Source organism: Artemia franciscana, chromosome 5, assembly GCF_032884065.1.
Source record: "Artemia franciscana chromosome 5, ASM3288406v1, whole genome shotgun sequence".
Classification (NCBI taxonomy): domain Eukaryota; kingdom Metazoa; phylum Arthropoda; class Branchiopoda; order Anostraca; family Artemiidae; genus Artemia; species Artemia franciscana.
In genome coordinates, this window is record NC_088867.1 from 14,059,805 (window position 1) to 14,087,564 (window position 27,760).

General features: G+C 35.1%; 1 protein-coding gene across 2 annotated transcripts in view; it reads left to right on the forward strand.

The window, feature by feature from the left end:
* The window catches only part of LOC136027005 (metalloprotease TIKI1-like), a 43,931-nt gene extending 17,236 nt beyond the window's left edge, over positions 1-26,695 (forward strand). For both annotated transcript variants that reach the window (XM_065703896.1, XM_065703897.1), the window contains exons 3-8: positions 260-544; positions 3,671-3,955; positions 8,398-8,719; positions 11,409-11,499; positions 15,925-16,275; positions 22,565-26,695. In XM_065703896.1, coding sequence (XP_065559968.1) covers positions 260-544; positions 3,671-3,955; positions 8,398-8,719; positions 11,409-11,499; positions 15,925-16,275; positions 22,565-22,700 — 1,470 coding nt within the window. In that variant the 3' untranslated portion in view covers positions 22,701-26,695. The remainder of the gene's footprint in view (positions 1-259; positions 545-3,670; positions 3,956-8,397; positions 8,720-11,408; positions 11,500-15,924; positions 16,276-22,564) is intronic.
* The last annotated feature ends 1,065 nt before the right edge of the window (positions 26,696-27,760 follow it).

The window sequence follows — 27,760 nt, forward strand, 5'->3', positions numbered from 1 at the left end:
CTGCTGCCAAAGCCAGTTCTTTTGCTAGTGTTTAATAAGAAATATAATAGGAAAAAATTGCATGCTCCATATCTTATTCTTCCTAGTGTGTCTAATGATAAGGGAAGAAAAAAAATTGGGTTGAAAAAAAAATTTCAGGAAGGAAGAAAAAAATTGGGTTGAAAATATAAACATTTTAGAACATGATTTTTTAGAAAAGAACATACCGTTCTCCCTGGTATGCTGCCCAGCAAGTTTCATAGCTTTTTTTTCTCACAAGGCTGGTTCTACTTCGTCCTTTTTATGGAAGACAAGAACACAACCTCCGTCATACTTTTTTGGTACCATTCATGTGCCTTATACAAGGGTTTGGGACTTCATACCAGAAGCTGCAAAGGAAGCATTTCATCTGTCAGATGCTGTCTATTTTGAGCTGGATTTGACTGACCCTTACACTGTTGCAGCGTTGACGAAGTGTCAGCTGCTACCCAAAGGGAAAACACTTAGTGATGTTTTACCAGAACGGATCTATGAAAGACTTAAGAGGCATCTATTGAAAATAAAGGTAAGAAAAACCTATAATAGAGAGTTCCTAGAAAACTATTTTTAATTTCAGTAACAAATTTGCATTAAGAAATTATTGCCAAAAACATGAAAATATTTAATTTAGACTGCTGGTATTCTTTTGTTGGCAATTTTGTTGTTTTATCGTGGAATTTAGTTAGTAAAAGCAAGATCAATGGTTGGGTTCTGTTTCTAGTCGCTCATAGATAATGCAGATAATTAGACAAAGAGGGAGCTAGGGAGTTGTTTATAATTTGAAGGAAATTAAGGACCAATTGTTATGGGGGAAAGAAAGAAAATAAATAATTGGAAAAACTAAGTCAGGGAACAGAACAAAATCTTAACCAATCAATTAGGAAATATAGATTAACATTTTCGTTACATTTCCTTTATTGAATAGAGATATATGGTTGAAAGAAAGAAAATAAAAAGGAAAAGGTCTGAATACAAGTTTAGAAGGAGCTAATAACTATAGTTACAAACCAACTTTAATATATATGTTCAATTAGCTCAAATAATGTTTGTATGCTTATCAAGCACAAAAATGTAGTTGGAATAGAAATAAGAAACAGAGACCGTCTTCCTGGACCTACTGCTTGTTGTGGGATGTTGCCCTGTTTGCAAATAATGAAAATTGAAAAACACTGTGAAGAAGAAAAGTAACAATATGAGTTAAATTTACACTATATTTCAGATTTAACTCAAGTTTAGTGGTTTAATGTTTTTTCACGAATTTTTTTTATCCGAGATGGGGCAAACATTTCGCTGTCACTGCGAAAAGGTGACTGACATTCTTTTTACTAGCTTAATTTGTAATATGGTAGATTTTGAATATTTCTATGCCTCAAGTGTTCTGTTGCTACTTCACATGTTGAACAATGACTTTACCGAATTCTATAATTTTTTGTCCTATTCATATGTGATCTGCTGGTAATACTAGATTATTGTGCTTTTTCTACCCAGATTTTTGTCAAGTTTTTATATCTTTTTAAAAATTTAGTTTTTGCTATGTCAAAACCATTAAAAGTTGCTACTGTAAGTAAATTCGGATAGTTTTAAAATAGTGGTGCTTTCACACTACGTCGTAGAACCTTTAACACTAGAATAATTTAAGGTTTTATATTACTTTGCGTTACAGAGCGTCCATTACGTTACGTTTCGTCCATAATGTAGGCAGTTCCGTGTAAACTTGAGTTTTACATAAATTTATGTTATATTGTGGAAATATGTGCGTAGTAGCAAAAAAATAAAAAAAAATGGAATTATGAATTTCTAGATGAACTTGATTTTGAAAACAAATTAATAAACTTTCTTAGAAAGCCGTTAATGCTTGATCAGAGCTTGACTCTCCATCTCCATTCCTTAGTGCAATTTCCGAATGGTTTACTATTGTGATGATTATAGACGATGATTGTGATGAAGGTTAGCTTTGTGTGAAAGGACTTGTTTAAGTGTGAAAGGTAATGCTTAACGTAACTTAACCACTTAGCAAATAAAATTTTGAAAATTGCGTGTTCTAGTTCTCTTTCTAAGAACTGAAAGTAATCCGAGGGCTGCTAGCCCTCGCTAAGGCCCTTTACGACCAAACGTGGTGTCACGTTAAAATTTCAAGGTTGTTATTTTGATTATAAGGACAAAATATGAAAAAAAAACGTCTATGAGACAGTAGTACTATTCATGTGTCCTTACCCAGTGTAAGGGGCAAAAGTTGTGAGAAGCAATTCATTTTATAGATAAGTGCAAATTAACAAATCTTTCGAGAAAAATATAATTTTTTATACAGTGTTTAACTTGGGATCTTGCGCATATTTTGATCAAGGGTATTTAGGAAAAACACCCCAACTTTTGTGACTAACTATAAATGAAAACTTTCACCATATAAAGGTGAGAATGTTTGAAGGTTGTATCTTGTGTGAATTTGAATTGAATAATAATTTTATCTAAGGAATTTAAGGATTCTAACCTAATTGAAAAATTTCAGGAGAGACATGAGCATATTGTACTATGGTGAATTAAGTATTGAGATTAGATGTAGTCCTTCATGTTTGATGTGCTCTATGCCGTCGATTTCTCTATATCTGGATCGAAGCGACAGTAGCTGGAAATTTGAAGATGGAATATTTGAGTTCTATCGCCATTGAAAGAAAATTCTGAGTTCTAACGCTCTTTATATGAGTACGAAATGATTGTGGGGCAGCAAGGCCCTTTCCGTGCTTTTTTCACTATAGAACCCATTATCGCTAAATATGATATGTGATTGCAAGTCAAAATAGTTATTTCAATGAAAAAGAATGAAACTTATAAAATTATATTTCTGGAGGCAAACCCCCTGAAAAACCCACAATATTAAAAAAAAAACAAACTTAAATATATTTTTCTCTAAGTAAAGAGCGACTTACAAACTCAAAATTAACTTTAATCATTCTGTATATTAGGAGAGCTGTCAACCCTCACTATCCTCTATTTTTATCCTAAAGTTTCACTTTTTCCCACCTATGCTTCAAGAACCAGTTGTCTTATAGAAGAGCTAATAGAAGTTTCGCAACTTTGTCACACCTTCAAATCGTGTCTTTGTCATTTTAAACTAGAATACTCGCGCTTTGATAATTCTGCACCCTGAAATAGGTTGCGACAACATGTCCTGAAAGCTTTAACTTAATGTTCTTATAAAAAAGTACCAGTTTTTTAAATTATGCTATCTGTAGTAAAAAGTACTGTAAATGTACTACTGTTTTGGATGGACTGACGAGTCACTAGTTTTGATAAAATCTGCTCAAAATACCGCAAATGTACTGTAGGTGGTAACATGACTTTAGTGGTTTTCTTTTATCCTAAGGCTGCATAAGAAGCACGCTTCAAGAATAATCTTCCTATGTAGGCCTAACAAGGTAAGATAAGGGTTCAATTGCCCAGGATAAGGTGGATTAAACGAAGGAAAGACAATATGTTTCTGCCTTTTTTTGGGAGCTTGGCAAAGTAGACGTTTCCAACAGTCTGGGATGGAAAAGGGGTTTTCGCTACTGCACTGCCCACAAGTGGCCTACCCCTGTAAGAAATAAAGAGCAATAATAATAGTTCCTATTAATGTTTTATTTAAAGTAAGCTTGTAATTGTCTCTCTTTTCAAGACAGTTATGTCTGACTGGTTGTCAGATACACCACGGGCAGCCGAAAGTCGAGCACAGCAGGCTGACCTTCTCTTCCGCCAAATAACACTTGACTGGGAACGTAAACGACCCGTTTGGGTCCTACTAATGTTGAACTCCCTCACTGAGAGTGATGTTAAAACAAGAGGAATTCCTGTCCTGGACCTATATTTGGCCCAAGAAGCAGAAAGAAAGAACAAGTATACAGGAGCTGTAGAAAGTGTGAATGAACAATGTGCACCGCTAAATAGGCTCAATCTGAACCAGGTAAGTTTGTTGGGTACTGAAAGTTGATGATTTGTTTTTTATATTTTTTATTTGATGTTAAATTACTTAAGAAAAATGTGGAATCAATCAAATGTGTTTTACCTTGAACGAAAAGGAAACAGTTTAGATTTTCTTAAATCAGGTTTATATTGCAATAGCTACATACTAAAATGATTGCATTGCGGAAGTAACTGTATGCTTTAAATTACACCCTTTTTTCTATATAATATGAAAAAAACTTCGTTTTCTTAAAGAGTTAAAGAGGCTGCGTCCCAAAGTCGAACCTTAAAACGTACAGGAATTAGAAGAGGCAGTTGGAGGGCTGCCGCCCCCCAAACCCCCAGCTTTTAAAGACTCTTTTGTACAGGTTTTTTTTGTGGGGGGACTTCATTGTTACTAATTACTAGTTTCGGCGCAATGGTTCTCCTGTCCTCTTGTGTTTAACATTTTTCGAAGTTATTCCATTATTCATTCATTTCAATTTTTTGTTAATTAAAAGAGGGCCTTTCCGAAGCCAAGAGCGGGGGGTTAGCAAAAAAACAAAAAACCTGTACAAAAGAGTCTTTAAAAGCTGGGGGTTTGGGGGGCGGCAGCCCCCCATCTGCCTCTTCTAATTCCTGTACGTTTTAAGGTTCGACTTTGGGACGCAGCCTCTTTAACTCTTTAAGAAAACGAAGTTTTTTTCATATTATTTCTGTACGTTTTTCTACAATCCATGGTGGATGTAATTTAATAATTCCTGTACTCCTCGTACAGGAATTAGGAGAGGAACTTGGGTGGCTGCCGCCCCCCCCCCGCTTTTAAATCATTGTATAAAATAGAAAAAAAAATAGATAGAATGACCGAAATGTTTCTTTTGCTCATAAGAAGCTAATATTCTGTTATCTCTCAATTGATAAGCTGTCCAGGTGTTATCAAAATTATACACTTTTATTTTGATGTTGTTAAAAAAATCCGCCCGTAAGGGACTTGAACCCTTGACCCGAGGATTAAAAGTCTCACGCTCTACCAACTGAGCTAATAACTTGCATGTGTGTAAATATAACTTCTCAATAACTTTTAAAAATTTCAAATTAACATGGGCTCTTATGGACAGAAATCCGTTAATTAAATAGCTAATGCGTGGTTTCTGGAAAACAGGGAAGGAGTTATCGGATCGAGCTGAAATTTCGCGGATAAGCTCCTGGGCCGTAGGGGACCTTAACTTGTGAATTTCAGCCCGATCGGACAACGTTAAAAGGGGAGGGGGGGTTGGAGGGTCGAAACTTTCGGGGGGTTAAAATTTTCCTACGAAACTTTCCAGGAAAATTACTCGGAGAATTCCGCATCGAATGAGTCTTCGTACACCCAGATCCGATGTCGGATGTGACCTGTAGGCGTCTAGGAAAAAAAAGTAAATGAATTTTAAGTGACTATGCGTGGTTTCTGGAAAACAGGGAAGGAGTTATCGGATCAAGCTGAAATTTCGCGGATAAGCTCCTGGGCCCTAGGGGACCTTAACTTGTGAATTTCAGCCCGATCGGACAACGTTAAAGGAGGGCTGGGGTTGACGGGTCGAAACTTTCGGCCAGATTTTCCCCATGAAGGAAAAGTTGGAGGGGGATGAAATTTTGCAGGTTTCTTAGTTGGAGCTCGGGCTACGAAATGCATCCCTCCCCATCCCTCTGCGACCACTGGAACCGAAGATCGCTTAACATTGTCGTGTGTCGCCTCTTTATAGAGGCACGAGTGTGCCTCCTTGATTACACATAAGAGAAAGAGATAAAAAAGAGAAAACATTAAAATGTTCATGCTAATAAGCTTTTTGAAAAAAAAAAATCCCAAAAATATTAGATCTTGGCTGATCGATATATTTTCCAGCATTTTATTCTAATTGGTATTGTAAAAAAAGTACACGTTTAAAGATATATATAAAGTTAGAAATTTTTAAAAACTCATTAAGCCTCCAGTTGGATTTATGTTCTGCCATTCAGGGTTGCCAGCTAGGGGAAGAGATGGTGGAGTAATCCTACACTGTATTTTTCTACATCCTCTCTGTCCTCTCTAAATTTTTAAAAATACTTTGTTTTGGAATTTTTACTGAAAAATACCTTTTCTTGGTATATTCATTAAAATGACCGAAAAAACAGCAAAATTGCCCTCCCTCCTAGATGGGAAGATTACTTTATATTTTAAAAATAGAATCTGCTCCCCTCCCCTGTATTCTCAGTCCTAGATAGTAATGCTAGTAGCTACGAGATTTCAATATGAAAATCGAAATCTTAAATAGTTTGAGGACTCTCGTTAAGCTCGAACTCTCCTGAGTTGGGTCGAACTAGAATCACTTTACTTTTTGATTGCTTTTATAATGCATCAGTAATGTGCATCTATAGCAGCACAAATAAATCTAAATATTTGACAAAGTAACTACTGGAAAAAATGGTGATAGTTAATCAAAGGAAGTTTTGGTCTAGTTTGTCAAAAGAATGAACAAAAGAGCGCTTGGAGCGGCGTTAGAAACTTCATCTGACAATAGATATTCCAGATTCTATTTCTTGAGAGATAAAAAAAATAATTAAAAGTTCATGAGCCCAGAAGCATTAGATACCTCGTTTTTGTAACAGATTGCAAGACCAGAGATCCTTTTTAAGCCATGTCTGTAACTTAGTTTTGTTTAAAAATGCATGGATACACACCTGTTTTACAGCTGGTCTTCACCTCATAAAAATAAAAAAGAAATTGTTTTAACGGTTTTTTATAACAGAAAAAAGAGTGGGTCCGACATTTTAAAGATATATTTTTTTTACACAAGGATAAAAGAAATTCACCTCTTTTTACATTTGCTGATTTAGGAAATTAGCAAAGGTGTAAAGAACCTTGAACATTAATCCCACCACTGCCTAGGATTTCTAGGTTCTATCCCCCATTTCTCCATATTTAGTTTCTGGATGTGGTTATGTTTACACATATTTCTAATTTTAATAAGAATCGTCAATTCTGTTGTTGTTACTTTTTGGAAATCAAAATGAATTAGTCGGTTTGATTTATGTATGGCTAAACTACAACGACATGCTATTTATCACCTGGGAAATATCAACATTTAAACTATTTCTTCAAAAACTTATTCTTATGTTGGTATAATTGAATAGTTTTGCCGTTTGCAGACGAATCAGTCCATTTCTCCGCCCAAAATAAAACCAATTCGTACGTGCCTGTGCAATAATATCGTTTTTCTGCTGTTAACAAGAAGCTGTTAACAAGAAGTGATGTTAATACGAGTTTTGATTGTAACAAACTACCTTATCGACTCACAAAAGACTTCTCCGTTCACGTAAAATGAATTTTTCATTAGAAAACTCGTAAGTTGTATTTTAAGAATCAAAAGCTGGATGGAAACTCCAAGGAAATGACAACTCTTAAGACCTTGTTATGCAGTTAAGTCGTACAATAGACTCGGGCTCGCTAAAATGAGAAATGCTCTCTTATTGATTGATTATATCAATCTGGATTCCTATTAGTTAACATTGCTTTTATAAACCTTAAGACGGAGATTTTATGATGAGATGCTTTGAGTAATCCACTTATTCATTCAGAATTCAGAGTTTTATTTACCAATTAATAAAATGTGGAAACACAATACTCTTATTCCCCCTCGAAAGGCTCCATGGCCAGGGATACAAGGGGGATTAAAAAAAACAACCATATAAGCAACAACCAAAACAAGAGAACAATAGGTAAACAAAATATAAATTCTCCCTTGGAAAATTCCCCAGTCGGTGGAGAATTACCCTTTGAAAATTTTCTTCGGATAATCCCCCTCCCCCGTCCACCCCCAGCAGAAATTTACTCCGCAACAATTCCTCCTGGAAAATTCCCCTACCTGTTAAATAACGATCGTATCTTTAGTAATAATTAATATCCAAATAATGTGAATGTCAAAGGAAGGAACTGTCAAGTATTTGTGTTCAAGGGTTTCTAATTTCAGTCAGCACGAAAAACATTAAGAGCGCCTTTGAATGGAATTTTGTACATAAAACATTCGCAAGAGTTTACTCAGCAACTTTTTAAAGTGCATTGGTAATCGAATGAACAGTGTAGCAGTGTATCTATGACACACATATGCAGACATGAACTCGATTTTTTATTTATAGATTTTGAGGTAAAAACTGTGACAAAATAAATGTTCAAATCTTCAAATGTTCATATCACTGATGTTGATATTGCCTAAAATAATGTTTACATAAATCAACTACCTGGCAAGACGCTGGTAAGATGTTGCTAACGTCATTGATTATCAAGCGTGGGTCAAAGGTCAATATTTTATAATTGCAACTGTGGACAGTCCGTCCAAAAATTTACCGAAAGAGAAATTAGGATTGTGGGGCACAAAGCTTTAGATACAACATAAAAATTGTTTAAGAAGAAATAGTTATGACCTGAATTTCTCAAGGTTTTATTTTCAGGTTATATTTGTGTTGAATCAAACACTAAAAGCGAAAGAAGCACATTTTTCAGATACGAGGCCACGATCATCTATTGCAACAGAAGAGCTAATCAAACACTACCAGTGTGGCAATTTGGATTCAGTTATATTTAATCAAGATACTTTGATATCCCTGGACCATACTCCTGAAGCTGAATCTCGAGAAAAAATTGTTGGAAGGAGGATTGATCAGTATTTTAGAAACGAACTTATTTTGAAAAGGAATGAAAGAATGGGACAAAGAGTAGCTCATTTGATCAAAAGCTACCCACAAAAAAGTTTCTTTTTCGCCTTTGGTGCTGGTAAGGCGTATAAATTTTCTGTTTTGTATTGGTGCCTAAATTTTGTGTATAATATCGATCAAAATTGTACCTAATTATTATCCTGAAATTTTATAACCTATTCTAAGTTTCGTTGCAAGATCTGTGATGTCACCAACTTCTGGATAATACGACTCTAGTTTTGTAATTAGATAAATAATAGCTTTTGGGATTGTTGACCAATGCCACATACAGGAATAATCCAAAATACCATTGCCTCACCTTTTGATCAGTAACCTTGTGTTCAACCTCCCACAAGGGTGGCCCGAATCGGATTAATCTGGAGTCAATACCCTTACAGCACTTAGAACACTTAAACTCTTCAGGCAGGCTAGTCAATCCTGTTTAAGTAATCAAACCCGCCACGACAATTATTATTATTTTATTTATTTATTTTTTTTAGCAGGCCTCAAGCTCGTTGTGTAGTGCCTACCAGTAAAACAGAAAATATGAAATCATAATAAAGTAAAAGGGAGGCTGGAGACTAAAGTTGTTTTCCAAATGAAGCCTTTTGATCGGTTAACATAATCACACCGCAAAGATTTAAATAAAAGTAACCATTATGATAAAAATGATTCTAGGAACGAACAATAAGTAATATAAACGAACACATGCATGAAATTGTCGACATCTACCCAAAAGGGGTAAGACTTAAAGTTAATGCGGCAACTAATTTAGAATTATTATTAGTAGAATTCAAGTAGAGCCGAGTAAAGGGTGAACCGGAACCAGTAGTTTTTGTGGTCGTCCTTACCCAACGAATAGTGAGAACTGTGAACAATTGGTCTAAAGATTCGGTCTAAATGTGAATTTTGCTTTAAGTAATTTTGTAGTTAAAAAGCTAATGATTCGTTGTTCTTTGGTAATAGGTAAATTATCCAGTTTGTGTAGTTTGTTCATGTTTTTTTTTAGATGGCCTGCATTTTTAGGGATAGTACCAGAACTAGTTTTCCCTTAATCTAGTAAACCTTTCGATTTTTTTCATCAGGATCATTTATGTCATCAACTCTTGTTCTCATAGCTATCGGTTCTGTTTCATGACCCTTTGACTAGATACCACTTTGATTATCAGCTAATTCTCAACCGTGCCTCTTTTCGAGCTCATAAAAATCCACTTTCCAAAATGTCTCTTCATCCTAGTTGTTTGAAAAGTGGCTACGAGAGGGTTGACGAATTCTTTGCTACTACAAGTGTTGCCTTCTGGAGTAAATGCTGCAAGTTTGCTAAATCCTTTGGTTTAAGGTGCAACTGGGACATGAAATACCCGCTCAATGATTTCTGATAAGGCTGCCTTATCAGTACAAGTGTTGCCTTCAGGAGTAAATACTACAAGTTCGCTAAATCCCTTGGTTTGAGGTGTAACTGGGACATGAAATTTCCGCTCAATGATTCCTGATAAGGATGCCTTATCAGTACAAGTGTTGCCTTCAGGAGTAAATACTACAAGTTCGCTAAATCCCTTGGTTTGAGGTGTAACTGGGACATGAAATTTCCGCTCAATGATTCCTGATAAGGATGCCTTATCAGTACAAGTGTTGCCTTCAGGAGTAAATACTACAAGTTCGCTAAATCCTTTGGTTTAAGGTGCAACTGGGGCATGAAATTTCCGCTCAATGATTCCTGATAAGGATGCCTTATCAGTACAAGTGTTGCCTTCAGGAGTAAATACTACAAGTTCGCTAAATCCCTTGGTTTGAGGTGTAACTGGGACATGAAATTTCCGCTCAATGATTCCTGATAAGGATGCCTTATCAGTACAAGTGTTGCCTTCAGGAGTCAATACTACAAGTTCGCTAAATCCCTTGGTTTGAGGTGTAACTGGGACATGAAATTTCCGCTCAATGATTCCTGATAAGGCTGCCTTATCAGTACAAGTGTTGCCTTCAGGAGTAAATACTACAAGTTCGCTAAATCCTTTGGTTTAAGGTGCAACTGGGACATGAAATTTCCGCTCAATGATTCCTGATAAGGGTGCCTTATCAGTACAAGTGTTGCCTTCAGGAGTAAATACTACAAGTTCGCTAAATCCCTTGGTTTGAGGTGTAACTGGGACATGAAATTTCCGCTCAATGATTCCTGATAAGGATGCCTTATCAGTACAAGTGTTGCCTTCAGGAGTAAATACTACAAGTTCGCTAAATCCTTTGGTTTAAGGTGCAACTGGGACATGAAATTTCCGCTCAATGATTCCTGATAAGGATGCCTTATCAGTACAAGTGTTGCCTTCAGGAGTAAATACTACAAGTTCGCTAAATCCCTTGGTTTGAGGTGCAATTAGGACATGGAATATCTGCTTAGAATACATGGAATACATGGAATATCATGATTTCTGATAAGGCGATTTCAATTGTGTTTTTTTTAATTTGATTCATTCTGGGTTTTCTGGATTTTCATACTTTTGTCGAAATTCCCAAAAATTTATATTTGTAACTAAAATTACTGTTCAGCTGAATTTCATTAGAAATTACCATTTTCCAAATAATGTTACTAGAAATATTTGTCACTTGACAGTTTTTTAAAAATATGTTTTTAAAGTTACGGCTATTATGGGCCTTGGTTTGTTCGTTACTATGTTGCAGGTATCATAATTATGTAAGAATTTAGTTCAATGATATATAGCGTCTTAAAAGGTATTTTTTTTTCCTTTTATATTTTGTATTCATTTTTCCAGGCCATTTCATAGGGAATCATTCCATTTTGGATTATGTCACAGCTGATGGACTAGGTATTGATCCTGTTCCCATGAAATTTGTCTCTGTTCCGTAAGTTCTTATCTTTCAAGTTTCGTGTACCATTTATGCTTGTGTATCACTTTCGTTTACTGCAAGCCCTACTTATACCATTTCTTCAAAACTGACAAATGTCAATATTTAATGAGGGGGCATCCTTTTTTTCTGAAATTATGCTGAAAGCCAACTGAGAGATATTACAAAAAAGAGGGGTATGTCAGTTTCCCAAAGTGCTACAATTGCCCAAATTTGCGTGCTACACAGTGATTTTCAGTGCTAAAGTTAACAAAATTTTGCACATGTCGTGGCGCAAAGGAACAAAAATGGATCCTGAGCTGATCAGAGCGCTGAATGGGAAAATGTACGCGCACGCATATATCTCGTATTTAAATGTATTTAAATTGTATCATGCATAAAAAATGTTCTGACATATATGTTGATATGGGACACAACATTTAGTTGCATTTTATATGTCTATATTTTCAATTTGGTCATCTAAGAAATAAGTGCCACATTCAATGTAGTGCGTACTGCAGTACTGCACATGATCAAGTCGTGCTAAAATAGCACTTTCGTGCTACAGGTGGCAACCCTAGTCAGAGCTTTCTAAGTTAAGTAACTAACTATCTCGGTGGGATTACAGGCCGTCTTAGCTTTTGTAAGTAGATTGTAGTTTTCCTTTTCTTAGATTTTGTTCTTAAAACAAACAAGCACTAGTCAGAATTACTGCACGTGATACAGGGTCAATTCGTGGGTTGTTCCTCCACGTGTCCTTCTGATAGGTATGTAACAAAGGAGAGAACGCAGTGTTTATGGGTTGCTGGCGCATTAGCTGAAACAGCAAAAAGGCTTGTTTTACAGTGATTTTCTTTTGGTAATTGATGGTGTACGCAGAAATTTCCATTGTGGGGGGGGGGCATTGGAAACTTTCCAAAAGTTGTTGCATTATAAGGAAAATAGCCAAAAGTAAGCTATTAAGGAAATTTTCTACTTCACTTATAGTTGTGCTATATTTTAGGTGGCTGTTGTCTTCTCGACCTCTTGCTTTTGGCACTATAATTAAGTTCTTTTTACGAACTTAATTATGTACGTCTCTGCCACAAACTGTTTGACTAAGATTATTTGTTTGATCTTTTCATAATCACGCGAGTAACCATGGTATGGCAAGTTCTTTCAGAACCTGTGAGTTTTTTTTTCAAAATTAATCCCTTGTTATTCTCATATTTTGTATCGTGCTATCTTCAGATACATATGTTTTTTGCATTTCAACCTTATATTCCACATGTATTAGAACCTTATTTTCAGATTAATCTTTGAAATGGTTACCTGAAAAGTTTGACGCATCGTAGCGGTGGGATCGCGAGCCGAAAAACGGTACAAGATGGGAGAAGCCTACTGATCAACTAGTGCTCTTGATTTTCATTCAAATGACTTACAAAATGTCACGATCACCCCCTGTAAAAAAAAAAAAAAAAAAAAAAAAAAAAAAAAAAAAAAAAAAAAAAAAAAAAAAAAGAACAACCGCAACTATAACATAAAGTTTTGTATTTTTAGCAAAGGGCGTGAACGTTTTATAAGAGGTTCTTATTTGTACAGAATATAATGACATAGTTTTCGCCAAGATCGGATAGTTTTTGTTTTTGGGGTATTTCTCCCCTCTTTCTGGAATTACATAAATCCGCTAATGACAATAGTTTTTAATATGCAAGTTCAGATTTTGGTATTTGGAACCAGCATATAACGTAGATTCTTCTAATTTATATCTTTGTTTTACCCTATTCTTTGCTAGTATTTTGGTTACTATTTCCATGGGCTTGACTTTACTTACAGCTCTTTGTCACTAACTGTTTAATAAGTCCTGATATTCCAATTAATTTCTACTTTTAAACTTATAGAAAAAATACGACATAGAAGTGAGTATTTGAGACATATTCGACATAGAAGTAATGTTTGTACAAAAAATTCTTCATTTTTTGTTTTTTTAATCATTTCAAAAATTGAATTTCTGATGTCCTTGATTTTAATATCCATCTTATATTATTTTTATCTTCTTCTTATGTGTAAAAAGATATACGGACCTCCATGAAGGTCTTTTCACCGTTAGCGGTGGACTCTTTTTATAGGAAAAATGGTGGTTAATAGCAGGTCAAAAATTTTCTTTGATTTTGCACCCCGGCAATATGGCTTCAAAATCCTTGTTGAGACTTATTGCTTACCAAGGATGTGACTAAGAGTATGTTATTAACATCAGCATATAGTCACACATCAAATGAAGATTTTATTTTCTTTTGCTAAGAATGCCTTAAAACTTATCCAATCAAAGGAGGAAAAAGAATTTTCAAGTGAAATATTTATATGAGCTTCTTGAAAAGAAAGAATTTACTCGCAATAGTTATTAAAGAGATAGTGAAATTTATTGTAACAAACAGACAACAACTATACTTTAAATACCACCCCAAGAAGTAAAAAGCTTATCTGGGGTGGTGGCTAAAATACACTGAAAAACAAGAAGAAATAAAACAATTCCACTACAAATTTCCTAATTGGCATCACAAACCTTACAACTAAACAATTTCAATAAGCATATCATACTCTGAGGGGCCACAATTAACAATTTCTATCTTTAATTTACACCGTCTCCACACTAAAAAAGATTCATACTTACTAAAAGTCATTTCTTTAATTGCTCACTTAATTGGAGAAATATCACTGATACTTTTTAGGTTCTGATCAAGATGACTCTAACTCGAAATTCCCTTAGGAAGCGTCTCGAACAACGGGTTCGAAACTACCGGTAGAGTATCTCAGTAGGAGATCGAGTTTCATAATCGTTGAACGAAGATCTTAAATTTACTAAACTACCAAAATATGAAAGATTTTCCTCGTATTGTAGCATAAAAAAGAAAATAAAAGTATGTATAGCTCTTAATCCAGAAGCTGGCAGTATCCTTACTCGCTCATAGCGATCCGTACTAAAAATGGATATAGATATCTGTCATCAAGTCAGTTCGGGGGAAAAGGTAGTAAAAAGAGTTCGAATATATTGCAGGTCGGAACCGTGCGTTTAACTCCATCTAATTTAAAACATTTACTTATACTGAGTTCATATCTTTTTTTTCTTTGGGGGGGGGGGTGGACTATCTTGGTACTCGTGTGACAAATGAATTTGGGCGTTAAGAATTGGGGATTTGGATGTTGAGCAATGCCTACTCCAGGCAGCTGTGTGCTTCTGTTAGCACACAAATCTCTTTATCAAGGCTTATCGCCTTCCAAGGACGTGATTAAGATTAGTCCTTTATCAATAAATATTAATCTATGATCAAATATGGAATTGGATTTTTTTTTAGTCAAGAGTTCCCTATAAATACTATAATCGAATGACGAAAATAATTTGAAGAAAATTGCGCTAAAAACAACATAATATTTCCATAAATAAAATTTTATGATATGTTGCTGTAAAGTTGTACTCGGCAACTATGCCTGAAATCCTTATGTACTATACTCACTGTAAAGAAAAAAACTGCTGATTTAAGAGTTGTAAGTTTAATAACATTGTTTTTTAATGGCTGCATAAATTAATTATGGGTATTTAAATCAAGCAATTTTAGAGCTATGTTTTTGATTGACATTTATTGAATTTGCATTTCATTATCTTGTAATTATTATTTTTATAAAAGTCAATGGTAGTTTAGTCTAAACATCATTCATCTTGCTAATACGCGACAATGCTAAAATGTGACAATGATCAATGCATGTACATAGTCAAACTGCATAAAAATCTTCTATATATGAACGCTTTGGCAGGGGAGGGGGCCCGAAGACCTTCCCCTAAGAGAAAATGGAAGAATTATTGTTTAGAATTATCTTTTCAGATTCAGACCCGACACCCATTTCCTGTAGGAAAATGGTGTGACCACCTCCCCTTCCCCTAAGAGTCAGACCCATATTTCACCTGTGGATCTTATAATCTATCAGTAAATTATTACCTATTTACTACGCCTGCTAAATACGAAAAAAGCTGAAAGTCTAGAACTGTTAGTCTAAAGCTCTAAAAGCTGAATGAGAAAATCTGCACTATTAGAACTAAATTAAGAGTTTGTTGCTTTTGAACCTTTTTATCTAGAGGTCACGAGCAACGTATTCCAATTTCCGGCTTTGCTGCTGAAATAGAATATCGTTATAACCTAAAATCATATATTGTAGCAAAACATTTTTTTTTTTTTTTTTTTTTTTTTTTTTTTTTTTTTTTTTTTTTTTTTTTTTTTGTAAAACTACTCTCAATGCAGGAGTTAGTCTAAAATAAAAATCCAGTTTAGCTTGATTCCTTTTATTTCGAAGAATTCTATTTTGAGAATAATTCTGTCATTGCATGTTTTTTCTTGTAAGTTACCGTCAATGTCAGCTGTAAGTCTGAGCTATGAAAAAGATCCAGCGTTTAATATGAATCTTCTCCTGCAGAAAGCTACCAGTCAAAACTCGAAAACCTATCAGATCCCGTCCATCTTTAGTGCCGTCTTTAAGTACAATACAAGACTTCAGCAACGTCCATTCAGCTACTGTGGACTCCAACGACGAATTCTTCAAGCACTATTTTAGTAGACTACAAAAGCACCAAGAACCCCCAAATGTTTGGCTGGAATTTTTGAACAGTGGTGGAAAGAGATCAAGCTCTCACAATGACAGCTCCCTTTCTGTGCCAATAAGTGCTACAAGGGAACAAAGGCATTGGTTTCACTCAAAGCGCAAAAATTTCAATGACCTTTGGGTCAAATTAGAGCCGATGGAGGAGCCGAGCAAACTTTCTAGCAGGTGAGGAAATAGTAAACTATTCCATCAAAACAACATGTTCATCGGATTTATTTTTCCAGCTACAATTGTATATAAAAGAGGGAAAGATTTTAAATCTTCTGCCAGCAAACTTAACCACGATTGGTCTTCTCTGTTCCTGTGATTTTTCATTTTTATTTTTTTGTTGATATTTTTTCTTTTTTCTCTAGAATTTTTTCATTATTTTGTACTCTATTATTTACGGCCCCTCTGCCTTTTTTCGATCTTACAGGTTATTAATAAGTGAACTGAATTGAATTAGAACCTTAGGAGTAAGGTTTTATCTTTTTATGCTTCGGAATATGGTTGCTTGCATGAGGGTGGGCCTTTAGGAAATGAAGCCCTAATCCTTCAAATAAAAGTAGTATGACATTGACGGTTTTAAAGGCTCATTGAAGGCATAATTCACTCCTGAGAAATTCTTGTACGCGTAGGTACATATATGATACGCAGTGCCATAGTATGCACAAGTGAGCCATTAGTGGCCCCAGGAAACATACTCTAATAGAAATTTCTAAGGAATGATTGAGCAGAAACTTTATATACTACTACTATTACTTGTAACAACTCAATGCAGTACCAAGCCGCCTGAGGCCAACACGGCTACACATGCTCCTCATTCATCCCAATTTATCCAAAACTTCCGTTTTTACACCTTCCCAAAGAGTTCCAATTCCTCTTAAATCTTTGCTTACAACATCCTCCCACCCCATTTGGGAACGACCTGCTTTCCGTTTGACCCTAGATGGTTTGTCCACTTGGATGATCTTTGGCAATTTTTTCCTCCTTCATCTGATGAAAGTATCTTAGCCACCTCAAACTATCTGTCATTACAATCGTAGAAAGCAGGATTGAACCATATTTTTCATACAGCTTACTATTTGAATTATGGTCAGTCAGACAGGTACCCAAAACAATGAGTGTCAAAAAACTTTATGTATTAGGTTTTTTGTGCCTTTTGACATAAAAAATACAGCTTAATGATTGGAATTTTGTTTAGCTGATGTATTTTTTCCCCATGCCGTCTGTGCTCTGTTAATGTAATGATTTGGGATGTTTTTCAGCTGCTGATGCTTATTTCCAAACTCAGGTTTAGGAATTGTTTGACAACATTTCCGCACGCCAAACCCCCCATTCACCCACAATGCTAAAATTTCAGGGTCTCCTGACAACATTTTGAAAAAAATTATGATGGCTATATAAAAAAGATGTTAAGCTTGCTGTTTGAATTTCTTTAATGCAGTAAAAAAAAGACTATTTTCCATAAATAACGCAATTTCTTTTTTTATTTTTAAAATTCGTTCATTTTCAGAAATGAACTAAAGTATGCACGGTTTCCGAAATTCCAGTGTTGACACGCTATTTCAAGATCCCGCTAATAACATATCTTGAAGCATACGCTCACTATTTTGAAAACCTCTCTTTTTGTCCACTGTTTTTCAAAAAAGTTCTTATTAAAGTCATTTTGGCTCTAGATGGTAACTCAGTATTAGAGCAAGTCCTTTAATTAAAAATAACTTTTGTGATATTGAATATTGAAAAATGTATTGATATTGAAAATTTGAGCCACTTACATTGGGTGAAAATTCCGTAAGACTTATAAGAGACAGTTAAAAGGCCAGTTTTTTATAATGAGAAGTATTATTCTCTGTTGAGGCATAAACCAAAGCAAATATTTTCACCGTTACTGTGGAAGTCTTACTCATTTTAGAGGACTTGACCAACTGCTGAAACATCTGAGTCAATGTTTGATTTGGAACTTCCCTTAAAAGAATAATTAAAAAAATGAGTTTCAAGTCTGTTGTGTATTACCAATCTAAAATGTTCACAGTTTTATAAGAATTACAGATTTTAAGCTAAAATTAAGTACAATAATCCAAAGCAGAGTAAATTATCTTCACTGTTGTAGTAATATTTTTCATTTCTTTTTTTACATTAAATTTTTTTTATTGACAATAATTTGCACTAAAGAATGAAAACCTGATAATTCAGATAGAAATGAGGGGGTAACAAGAATAATGATAGAGAAAATAATAATGACTAAAAAAACCCTGCAAAACAATAAATTAATAAAAAGAAAATCTAGAAAAATTAAATACAAATCGAAATAAAAAAAAGAAAAATAAATGAAATAGAAATCAGTACATAATAAAAACTTATCAAGCCTTTAACATTGTCTAAGTCTTAATTTTTTTTTTGATTGGATTCCTAATTAGGCACATTCATAAAAAAAAAAGTTAAAACTTTTTCGCATGCTGACCAATGGTGGGCTCTACGCAGGTACAGATCTCTTGACTCACTGCCTTCGGCCGACGCTTCCTGTGTTTCCTACCCATATATCTCCAGACACCCATTTAGAGCTGGGTAGACTCTGCCTGAGCTTACAGTCACACCATTGACCCCGTTCCAACCAAAATAAACAGCGATTTTAATGGACTCAAACCCTGTTCACAGGATTTCAAGTCCGGTGTGCAATTGAGGTGAGGTAATATTCATATGGAGAAGAAATGAGCAATAACGGACAAAATGAAAATAAAGATAACTTATTCGGCAGAATCGAACACGACCCAAACATGAGCATAAAAAAGTAGACCAGAAAAAGAGAAGTTGAAATTAGGTAAACACCAGAAATGCACACTATTTTTCTTGCTCATGATTATCAATTCTTTACTTCTAGTTTTGCTATTTGGTTCTTTATAGATTCGAGCTCAAGCTTGTATGACATTTGTTGGCCACATACAAGTATATTTCGCTCATAATATTCTCAATGGTAGTGGTGATATCCTTGCCACACTCATCCTGAACTATTTTCAAAATTGTGCACGTCATTGACTCTTTTATTTTTTAATTTCGTTATCAGTTATGACGAATTTTGGGAGTAAATATCGGGTAGACGGTTCAGATGAAACTGCTTTAGCAACACGTAGGTTTTGGAAGCTTTCTGATAAATATCAAAGGTTTTGGAACAACTTATTTAAATCTCCACATTCTTACCAGCTTTATTTTCAAAAGGGTGAAGGTTGCCATCCTCGTACGAAATAGAGACTTTTCTTATTTTGTTCGAAAAAATTAAGTATTTAAGAATCCCTTTTTATCCTTTGATACTCACGTAATCCGCACTGGCGGTAACGGAAAGTCATTGAAAATCATAAGCCAAAACTTCAGTTTTGATACAGCGTAAGCTACGACGTCAAAAAAAAAAAATCCAATTTCTCATTAGGTGGGAAGGCCCACCGCAGCAGTGGCAATCAGGAATTGAAGCATTTAACCGTGACACATTTAACCGTTTTATGTAAAATTTGGATTGAAAAAAGAATATGGAATTTCTGTTTTTCATATTGCTTAAAATTATAATATATAAGAAGTGACACTTCTATTTGATGACAAACTGGATAAAAAATAGAGCATGGATCATAGAATGCTTAACCAATCAAACAGTTCGTGGTAGCAGAACTGTAAATAAAGCACATTCGAATGGTAACCACAACTAAAAAAACGGAATTTTAAAAACAATATATTTACCTATTAATCTCTCCGTTTTATAGTGATTCCAAATATATAACATATGTTTGGCTTAAAGGTACTCATCATAAGGTACTATATTAAAGGTACTCTCCTTATTAACGTAAGGAGATTGGCATAATTTCAGAAAAAGTCGGGAAACACTACCAAAAGTGGTTTGATCATGATTAAATTTGCAACATCAAATTTCGGATGCGTTAAAACTCCTAACAAAATTTTCAAGCCCTGAAATGCGAATGGATTATCTGTGAATTCCAATTGGACACCAAGAGTTTCTTACCTTCTTTCAATATGGATCGTAGAAGGGTGTTGTCCAGCAGCAATTTAGGAATTTAAGAACCTTGATTTTTTGTAGATGTGTTGTATTCTAGCTCTAAAAGCCTATTGATAAACTTAACAAGAAGCATGGCCGTATTGTAAGATTTTAAATTGCACATTAAGAGCAGATATAGTCTAGCAAGTGTAATCCTGCATTGCTGACTGACTCTGTGTCCTTGCCTTTTCATCACGGTTAGGTGCTTTTTATATGGTTCTACAGTGAATAGGTGATAAAAAAAGCCCCATCTTGCCTTTTTGGTATGAGTGCCCGTCATGGTGAAACATAATGTAAGGTTATATTTTCTTCTTCTTTTTTCGGTAGGTTTTTTTTTGCTCAGTTAAATTAAAATGTATTTTTTTTTGTGGATTGATTTCTGCTTTGCATATTTTTGCTCTCTGCTGAAATTGGGGAGCTACAAACTTGAGGAATCCTCCTCTTCCGGGTATAATTTTCAGTAGTCGCCCTTTTGATCCCTTCTTATGCCAAGATATGAAATCTGCTTATGCTCTGACATACTTTCAAACCTTAAAAATTTACATGGAAATTAACTGACCTTTTCCTGCAAAAAAAGAAAGAAGTTTTCAATCTAGGATAACAAGATTATCAATGGATTGGATTGTTCTCTTCTAAGCTATTGCTTTCTTTTAAAATATAAGATGCTTTTCTTTTGGATTGACTTTAACTCAGTTTTTTGTTCTCTATGATAATGTTGAGAGGTAAATTTTCTGAGCTGTAGAAACAGTGGTATAGTCAAAGGGGGTATTCAAGAGCTCTTTACTACTCAGCTTAGTCCGAAATATACACATAGCAATGTGGGTATTTATGCTCTTTTGCAAATTGTCAATATCGAATCAATTTAATAGAAACTATCCTGTTTCTAATCCCTCCCCTTCCCAATAAATTACCCACTCCAAAATAATATTCTGTGCTAGTGGAAAAAAACCTACCCCAAAACAATATTGTTGAAGTCGTAAACTACGAATATGGAGTTGATATTTGAAATTTAGTTTCTAGCATTTTTCTGTTTGTCTTCACTTTCTTGTTGTTGTTTTTGATATTTATTACTCTTGTTATATTTCATTATAAAATGCTATCAATTTACTTAAAGACGATTCGAAATAACTAACCAATTGTACCGCATCATAAATGGATGCTGTACTTTTTTTAGGTATGTAAATAAATTTCTGTTACAAAAAAGCACGAATTTTTAAAATATCCTTCTCAGGCGTAGTAGGGATTCAGCTTAACAGCTTCTTGAACAGCATCAATCTTATCATGGTTGCAGCAATAGCTGCAATCTAGTGAAGAGCGAACCACGGCTCATATTAGCCGAAAGTTTAAAACCGGTCTAAACAAAAAACCGTCAAGTGAGAAGAATTTATCGTTTAATTTCTTAAAAGAAACGCCAAAACTCACTCTGTTATAATTCAAATTGGTACCTGAAAGTATCTTGGTCAAATGTGATAAGCATACGAGATTTCTTAATTAAAATGCTGCCTATCCGGAAATAATAAAAGTTATGTATTTGTAAGATTGGCTGTTTATCTCTTTATTGTGGATTATTAAATATTTTGTATGTTTTACTATCATTTATCCTTTCTTGTCCTCTATTTATCTTCTTTTAAGAATTTATTTATTTATTTTGATTTGTTTTGTTATTTCTTTTTCAGTTTTTAATTTTTGATTTATAAGGGAACATGAATGTATCGCATTAGCATGCCAAAAGGATGGAAACAACCATCTGAAATAAATAACAAAATAAAAGAAAATAAATATTTAATACCAAATTTAATAACATAAATCAATAAGTTATTTATGAGAGATAAATAACCCAACGGGTTTACCTGATGGTTGTTTAAAGGTGTTGCAAGTATTGTTTTTGTTTGTAAATTTGCTTATCTCTCTGGTAACTTTATTGTTTGGTTTTAGGGTGATACAAATCCACTGTGCCTCGCAAAAAATCTTTTAATCCAAGTTCTGGTAAACAGAGTCACCTTTGGACTTAAATTAAGACCAAGCTTTGTTGCAGTTGGCTATAATTCTACAAGTAATAGCTCATATTTTGACTTTTTTTACGTACTTAAATAAGAGCCACCCATATTACGAAACTAAAATCAAAGCTAATTCTTTTTGTTGAATCCTTAACTAAGAAATTCTGGGAATAATGTGAGAAATGGTACTAGGTCTAGCAACCGAACAGTTGGGAAAGTGAAACTCAAATTCTAATGCACCGATCATCAGGTAACAAAAATAAATTGATAAATTACCTAAGTGTTTTGAGAAGCTGTGCTTTTTGAAGAAATTGTACCAAAATTTTAAAAACCGTTTTTTTCTTCATATTTTTTAATACAGTTTGCTTGAGTATGAAAATATGATTTCATTATAGAGCTTTGTTTACCTTTATGATTACTATTTCATCTTTTATTTCAGTTCCAATCCATGGGATCGTCCTCGGGCGGACATTATTACTATCCATCAGACTTTCCAATCCTTCAGCATGTCCAACTCCAACTCAATGAAAAAGCAATCTCTGTTGATAATGATCTGTCTTTACTACGCTCTATGAAAGAGTAATTGCAGTTATTCCCTTTAGATAGTCTTTTAGGTCTGGTGTGTACTAATACGGCCGTGCTTAATGTAAAAGGCGTATTGCAATTATTTTTTTCCGGTTTTTGATTTGAAAATTGCCAAGGAGTCAATTTGTGTAGAGACTTGTCGAGGTTCTTAAAGGTGAAATCGATTTAGGGTTCTTTACGTAGACCATTTTGCAAAACCATTTTGCTGCTTCAGAAAATTTACAATATTACGTTACACTTCGCACATAATCTTACCGCTTATTAACGTACTTCTTCTAAAATGCTAATATAACAACTGTTTGGAATTCGGTTCAATGAAAAAATTGTTGGGTCCACTTTTGAGGTTCTGTGAGCCAAGATAGCAATTTTTAAAAATTCCTTATTGAGTATTTTAAGAATAAAAAAAAGTGGAAACACACTATTCTTACAACTTTACTCCTGATCAAGAAACCAAACCTTGCTTGGATTTAATCCAAATAAGAATGTTCTTTAGTGGCCACGGTGCACATACTCCTAAAAATAATTACTAGGAAAATCTCGGGTTTCTTAAACTGTGTTGTTAGGCTTAAGCGAGTATTCAAGGAGTCATTCAAACTTGTACCTTCATAGAAAAACATCATACTTAAGAATAATTTAAACTAATTAACAAACTGTATCTTAAGTAGCTACTTTAAGGGAAATAATAAAATGTTTACAACCCAAAAGATGGGTCGATTGTCGTAGGTCTTTTATGGTACGCACTTATTTCTAGGTTTATGTTTATGTATAGAGGTCTTTAAGTTTTCAAAGAAGTTCTGATATACTTCATACCCAAAAATTCGGCTTTGCATATGGTCGTAATATACTTACCCCAAAGACATCATATTACCGATCTCCAACTCTGGGTAAAATCGTATGGAGAAAACATTGATAATGTAGATTCCTCATAGGTAGAATGTGCTTTACCGGATATGATGAAATTTTGTTTTATTCTTCTCTAATCCTCCACCTTCTAAGATGTGTTCTGCCAACCAGGAAACAACGTGTTAAGACTTCTAGAATTAGTGTTATTTGCGGCATAAGGTACTCTGGCGTCTTCACATACGCCACGGTGCTGGCAACCATTGTTAGTTTTGTTACCTCAACGTCACTATTTTTTGATCGCTTGCAATGTTTTATTATGCATGAAAACTTGTGGCTCATCCTGTAATTTTAATCGATCGAAGTTATTTGTACGCGAAATAAATATTTAGATATACGGGACGTGTTTTTTAAGTAAGGTCTGTTTCAACATAAGTACACAACGAAAGGCTATTTCAAAAAAGTGAACTTATTTTCAGAAAGTACTTCACTCTATTTTTCGATATAGTTGCCAAGTTTGTTCAAACACTTATTTTACCTCCCAACCAATTTTAAAACACCCTCTTCATAAAGACTTGCCGCCTGCTCCAATAACCAGGGGTTCACTGCCGTTTTCACATCGTCGTCATCATCGTTACGGTTGCCAATGGGGTGTTTTCTGAGGTGGAGAAACAGGTGATAATCATTCGGTACAAGACCAGGACTGTAGGGTGGGCGGTTTAAAACTTCTAAACCAAAACTGTCCAACAAATTGTGGATCTGACCTGCAATGGGAGGTCTGGCATTTTCATGGAGAAGGACCATTCCCTTTGCCAGCATGCCATGTCTGTTGTTTTGTATCGCTGTGAGTAACTTTCTCAGCGTTTGGCAGTATGCCTTGGCACTTATAGTGGCTCCTCGTTGCATGATGTTGACGAACAAAACATAAAGCCTATCCGAAAACACCGAGGCCATGATTTTGCTCTGAGACACAGTCTGTTTGGCCTTCACCTTTTCAGGTAAGTGAATGTGTCTCTATTCCGTGCTCTGTTGCTTCGATTCCGGCGTGATATGCAAAACCCGTGTTTCGTCTTCAGTTACGATCTGACTCAAGAACCCGTCGCTTTCTTCGTGATAACGAGTCAAGAACATCATCACATAGTCAAATTTTTGGTTTTTGTGGTCCTCTAATAGTTGTTTCGGTGCCCAACGGGTGCACTAGTTCCCTAAACTGGAGGTGTTCAGAAACAAATTTATAAAGTGCTGACCTCGACACCTCAGGAAATTCGTTTGATGGATCTGTTATGATGAAGTGCCAGCTCTCACGAATCCTTGCTTCAAGTGAAGCCACCAAATCATCTGTAATCAAATAAGGGTGACTGGAGCGGTCCTCATCGTTGACATTTTCACGGCCGTTTCTGTATTCTCACGCCCACTTATGTACTTTGCCTTCACTCATAACAGTATTACTGTACACTTAGCAAATCTGTCGATGAATATCTGCACCAGAAAGGTACCTTGCTGTCCAAACTGTATCATTGAGTGAACCCCACAGGCGGCGGGCGAGTTGATAGTCTTGAACATTTTGAAAGCACAATGGAGAGCTATTCAGGCTAGGTATACTCCTGAAACTGAGCACAGTTATTCCTGAGTGGTACGTGACGCACGCGCTCGTTGTGGTATGCGCGCGAACTACTATTGTCAACAATAAAACAGGCCTTAATTAGGACACACTCCTCGTATTTAGTGTCTTCCCCAAGATTTATGATGTCTTAGTCAAGATTATTAGCGAAGATGTTTAGATGTATGATGTGTTTTGAATAGTTGATGTTCAGAAGATTCTTTCATAGTCCAGGCAATCTCAAGACTTTGACAGAAAAATGCCTGTTAGTTAAAACTATAAATTTATCTGAAACGTAAAGCCTGGAAGTGGAAGGCTTAATCCAGAAATACTGATTAACTTTTATCATTTTCCTGACGCTATAAACCCTACTCTCAGATGTCTGTTGACTCTGATTGTATTCCCCATTTACTGGAAAAACGTTTGCTAGAGAATTGACATCTAGGGATTAAATAATATTAAACTCTATTTTGGCATAGCTTGTTGTGAGGAACCTGCAAGCAAAAAGGAAGCAAAAAATTAAAATTAGGAAAAAAAAGAAAAGAAATCCATGTTATACCTCGTTAGTTATGCTGAATAGTTACGCTGTTGTTATGCTCCTTGTAATGTTGATCATTTTTAATGGTGTGCCATCAAACTATGCGATTGAACTTCTGTTTTGTTAGAAGTCCTAACGCTAAGTCTTGGGAAAATGCCACTACAGATATGACCGGGCGCTGCATACACTGCATTCTCTTATGGACAGTGCACTTTTGCCAACTTATCGTGAATTGTTCTGAGTTATCCTGTAAAATTATTTGATGAGTTTTTTCTTCTTGCCTGACATATTTGGAAGTTTGTTGTAGTACTCGACGCGAACAAACTATTTTTTGTTGGTTTTTAGACTTCTGCAAAGGTTCGCTGACCTTTTCCTCCTCTCCTCTAACTCTTATGCTGTGATTGTCTTTTTCTAAAATACATATTCTTATATAAATTTATTATTTAAAAAAATCATGGCATCCTTCAGAGAGAGTTAATTTTATTGAGGTCTTTGGAAGGGCGGGATGTTTTTTTGGGTAGGTATGAAATCAGAGTGGTAGGGTGATGGTGAATTCAGTAAGACAGTGAAAACTGAAATTGTGGAATTTGGAATCTATTGTCGGGAGTCAAATTTATTGCAGGAAATAACAGTGAAATCGTAAAGTATTTAGAATGCTTAATCACAATACAAGTATTTTTCCGGGAGGGGAGGGGGCAACGCAGATGCCCTGGTGCTCGTTCATGCTTGGAATATCTACTCTGTAACAAATGTTACATCCGTCCGCTTGGGATCTCTTTCCGTCGCCTTCATAGTTACTTCAACCGAGAGGATTTCAATAACATACTAGTGCCTATTTAAATGCTACCTCTGCCTGCTTTTCTCGTATATTTTTTTTCTGTGACGTGCCAAATTTGTTTATCTTTTAGCTTTTGTTTGTGTTTTACTTATTGTTTTTTTTTATCGTTTTTCAACTGAATATGCAAATAAGTTTTGTCCTGTTTTAAATAAATCAATCCTTTAGATGATTTCTTTAGTTGTTATTTGTTTGCAATGCCCTTATAGTGTTAAATATTTCCAGGACTCCTGTAAATATGACAAGCTTAAACATCATGCCCTATAAGTTGTGGGACAAGGGAAGGTAAACGTCACTTAGAACCTCGATTGATTTCAATTTCACAATAAATGCTTTACATTCCTAGGAGCACAAATAAGGAGGAGGAATATAGGTGACCATACTTAGTTCTTATTTTCATATGAGTGGTTATTTAGGTTGTTTCTGCTCTCTCCCTCAATCCACTTTCTCTGTTCTTTGTTTCTACTGTTTGTCCCAACGCCTCTTGAATGTCTCTCAGGGAAGGATAGGTACAATCTCTTTTGTTATGTCATTCAAATAATTGTAGATGTGCCTTAAAAATCAAGAGCTAAGAGCTTATATGGCATTTGTGACGAGGTCGGAAGAGCCAAGAGCTCATATGGTATGAGCTCTAGCAAAATTCTAACAACAAATAGATTGCTTTAAAAGGAAAATCAGATGCTTAATGCCGGTCGGGATTTAAGATAAGAGCTCTGAGTCACGAGTTCCTTCTAAATATCAAAATTCATTAAGATCCGATCAACCACTCGTAAGTTAAAAATACCTCAATTTTTCTAATTTTTCCTCTCCCTTCAGCCCCCCAGATAGTCGAATCGGGGAAAACGATTTTATCAAGTCAATTTTTGCAGCTCCCTGACACGCCTACCAATTTTCATCGTCCTTGCACGTCCAGAAGCACCAAACTCGCCAAAGCACTGAACCCACCCCCTAACTCCCCCGAAGAGAACGGATCCAATCCAACTACGTCAATCACGAATCTACGACATTTACAAGCGTTTCCTAAGATTTGCGGTTTCCCTCTCCAACTCCCCCCATGTCAACAGACCTGGTCGGGATTTTGAAATAAGAGCTCTGAGACATGAGCTCCTTCAAGTTATCAAATTCAATTAAGACTCGGTCACTCGTTCTTAAGTTAAAAATACCTCAATTTTTCTAATTTTTCCAAATTAACAACCTCCAGCTCCCCCAAAAAGAATGAATTCGTTCCAATTATGTC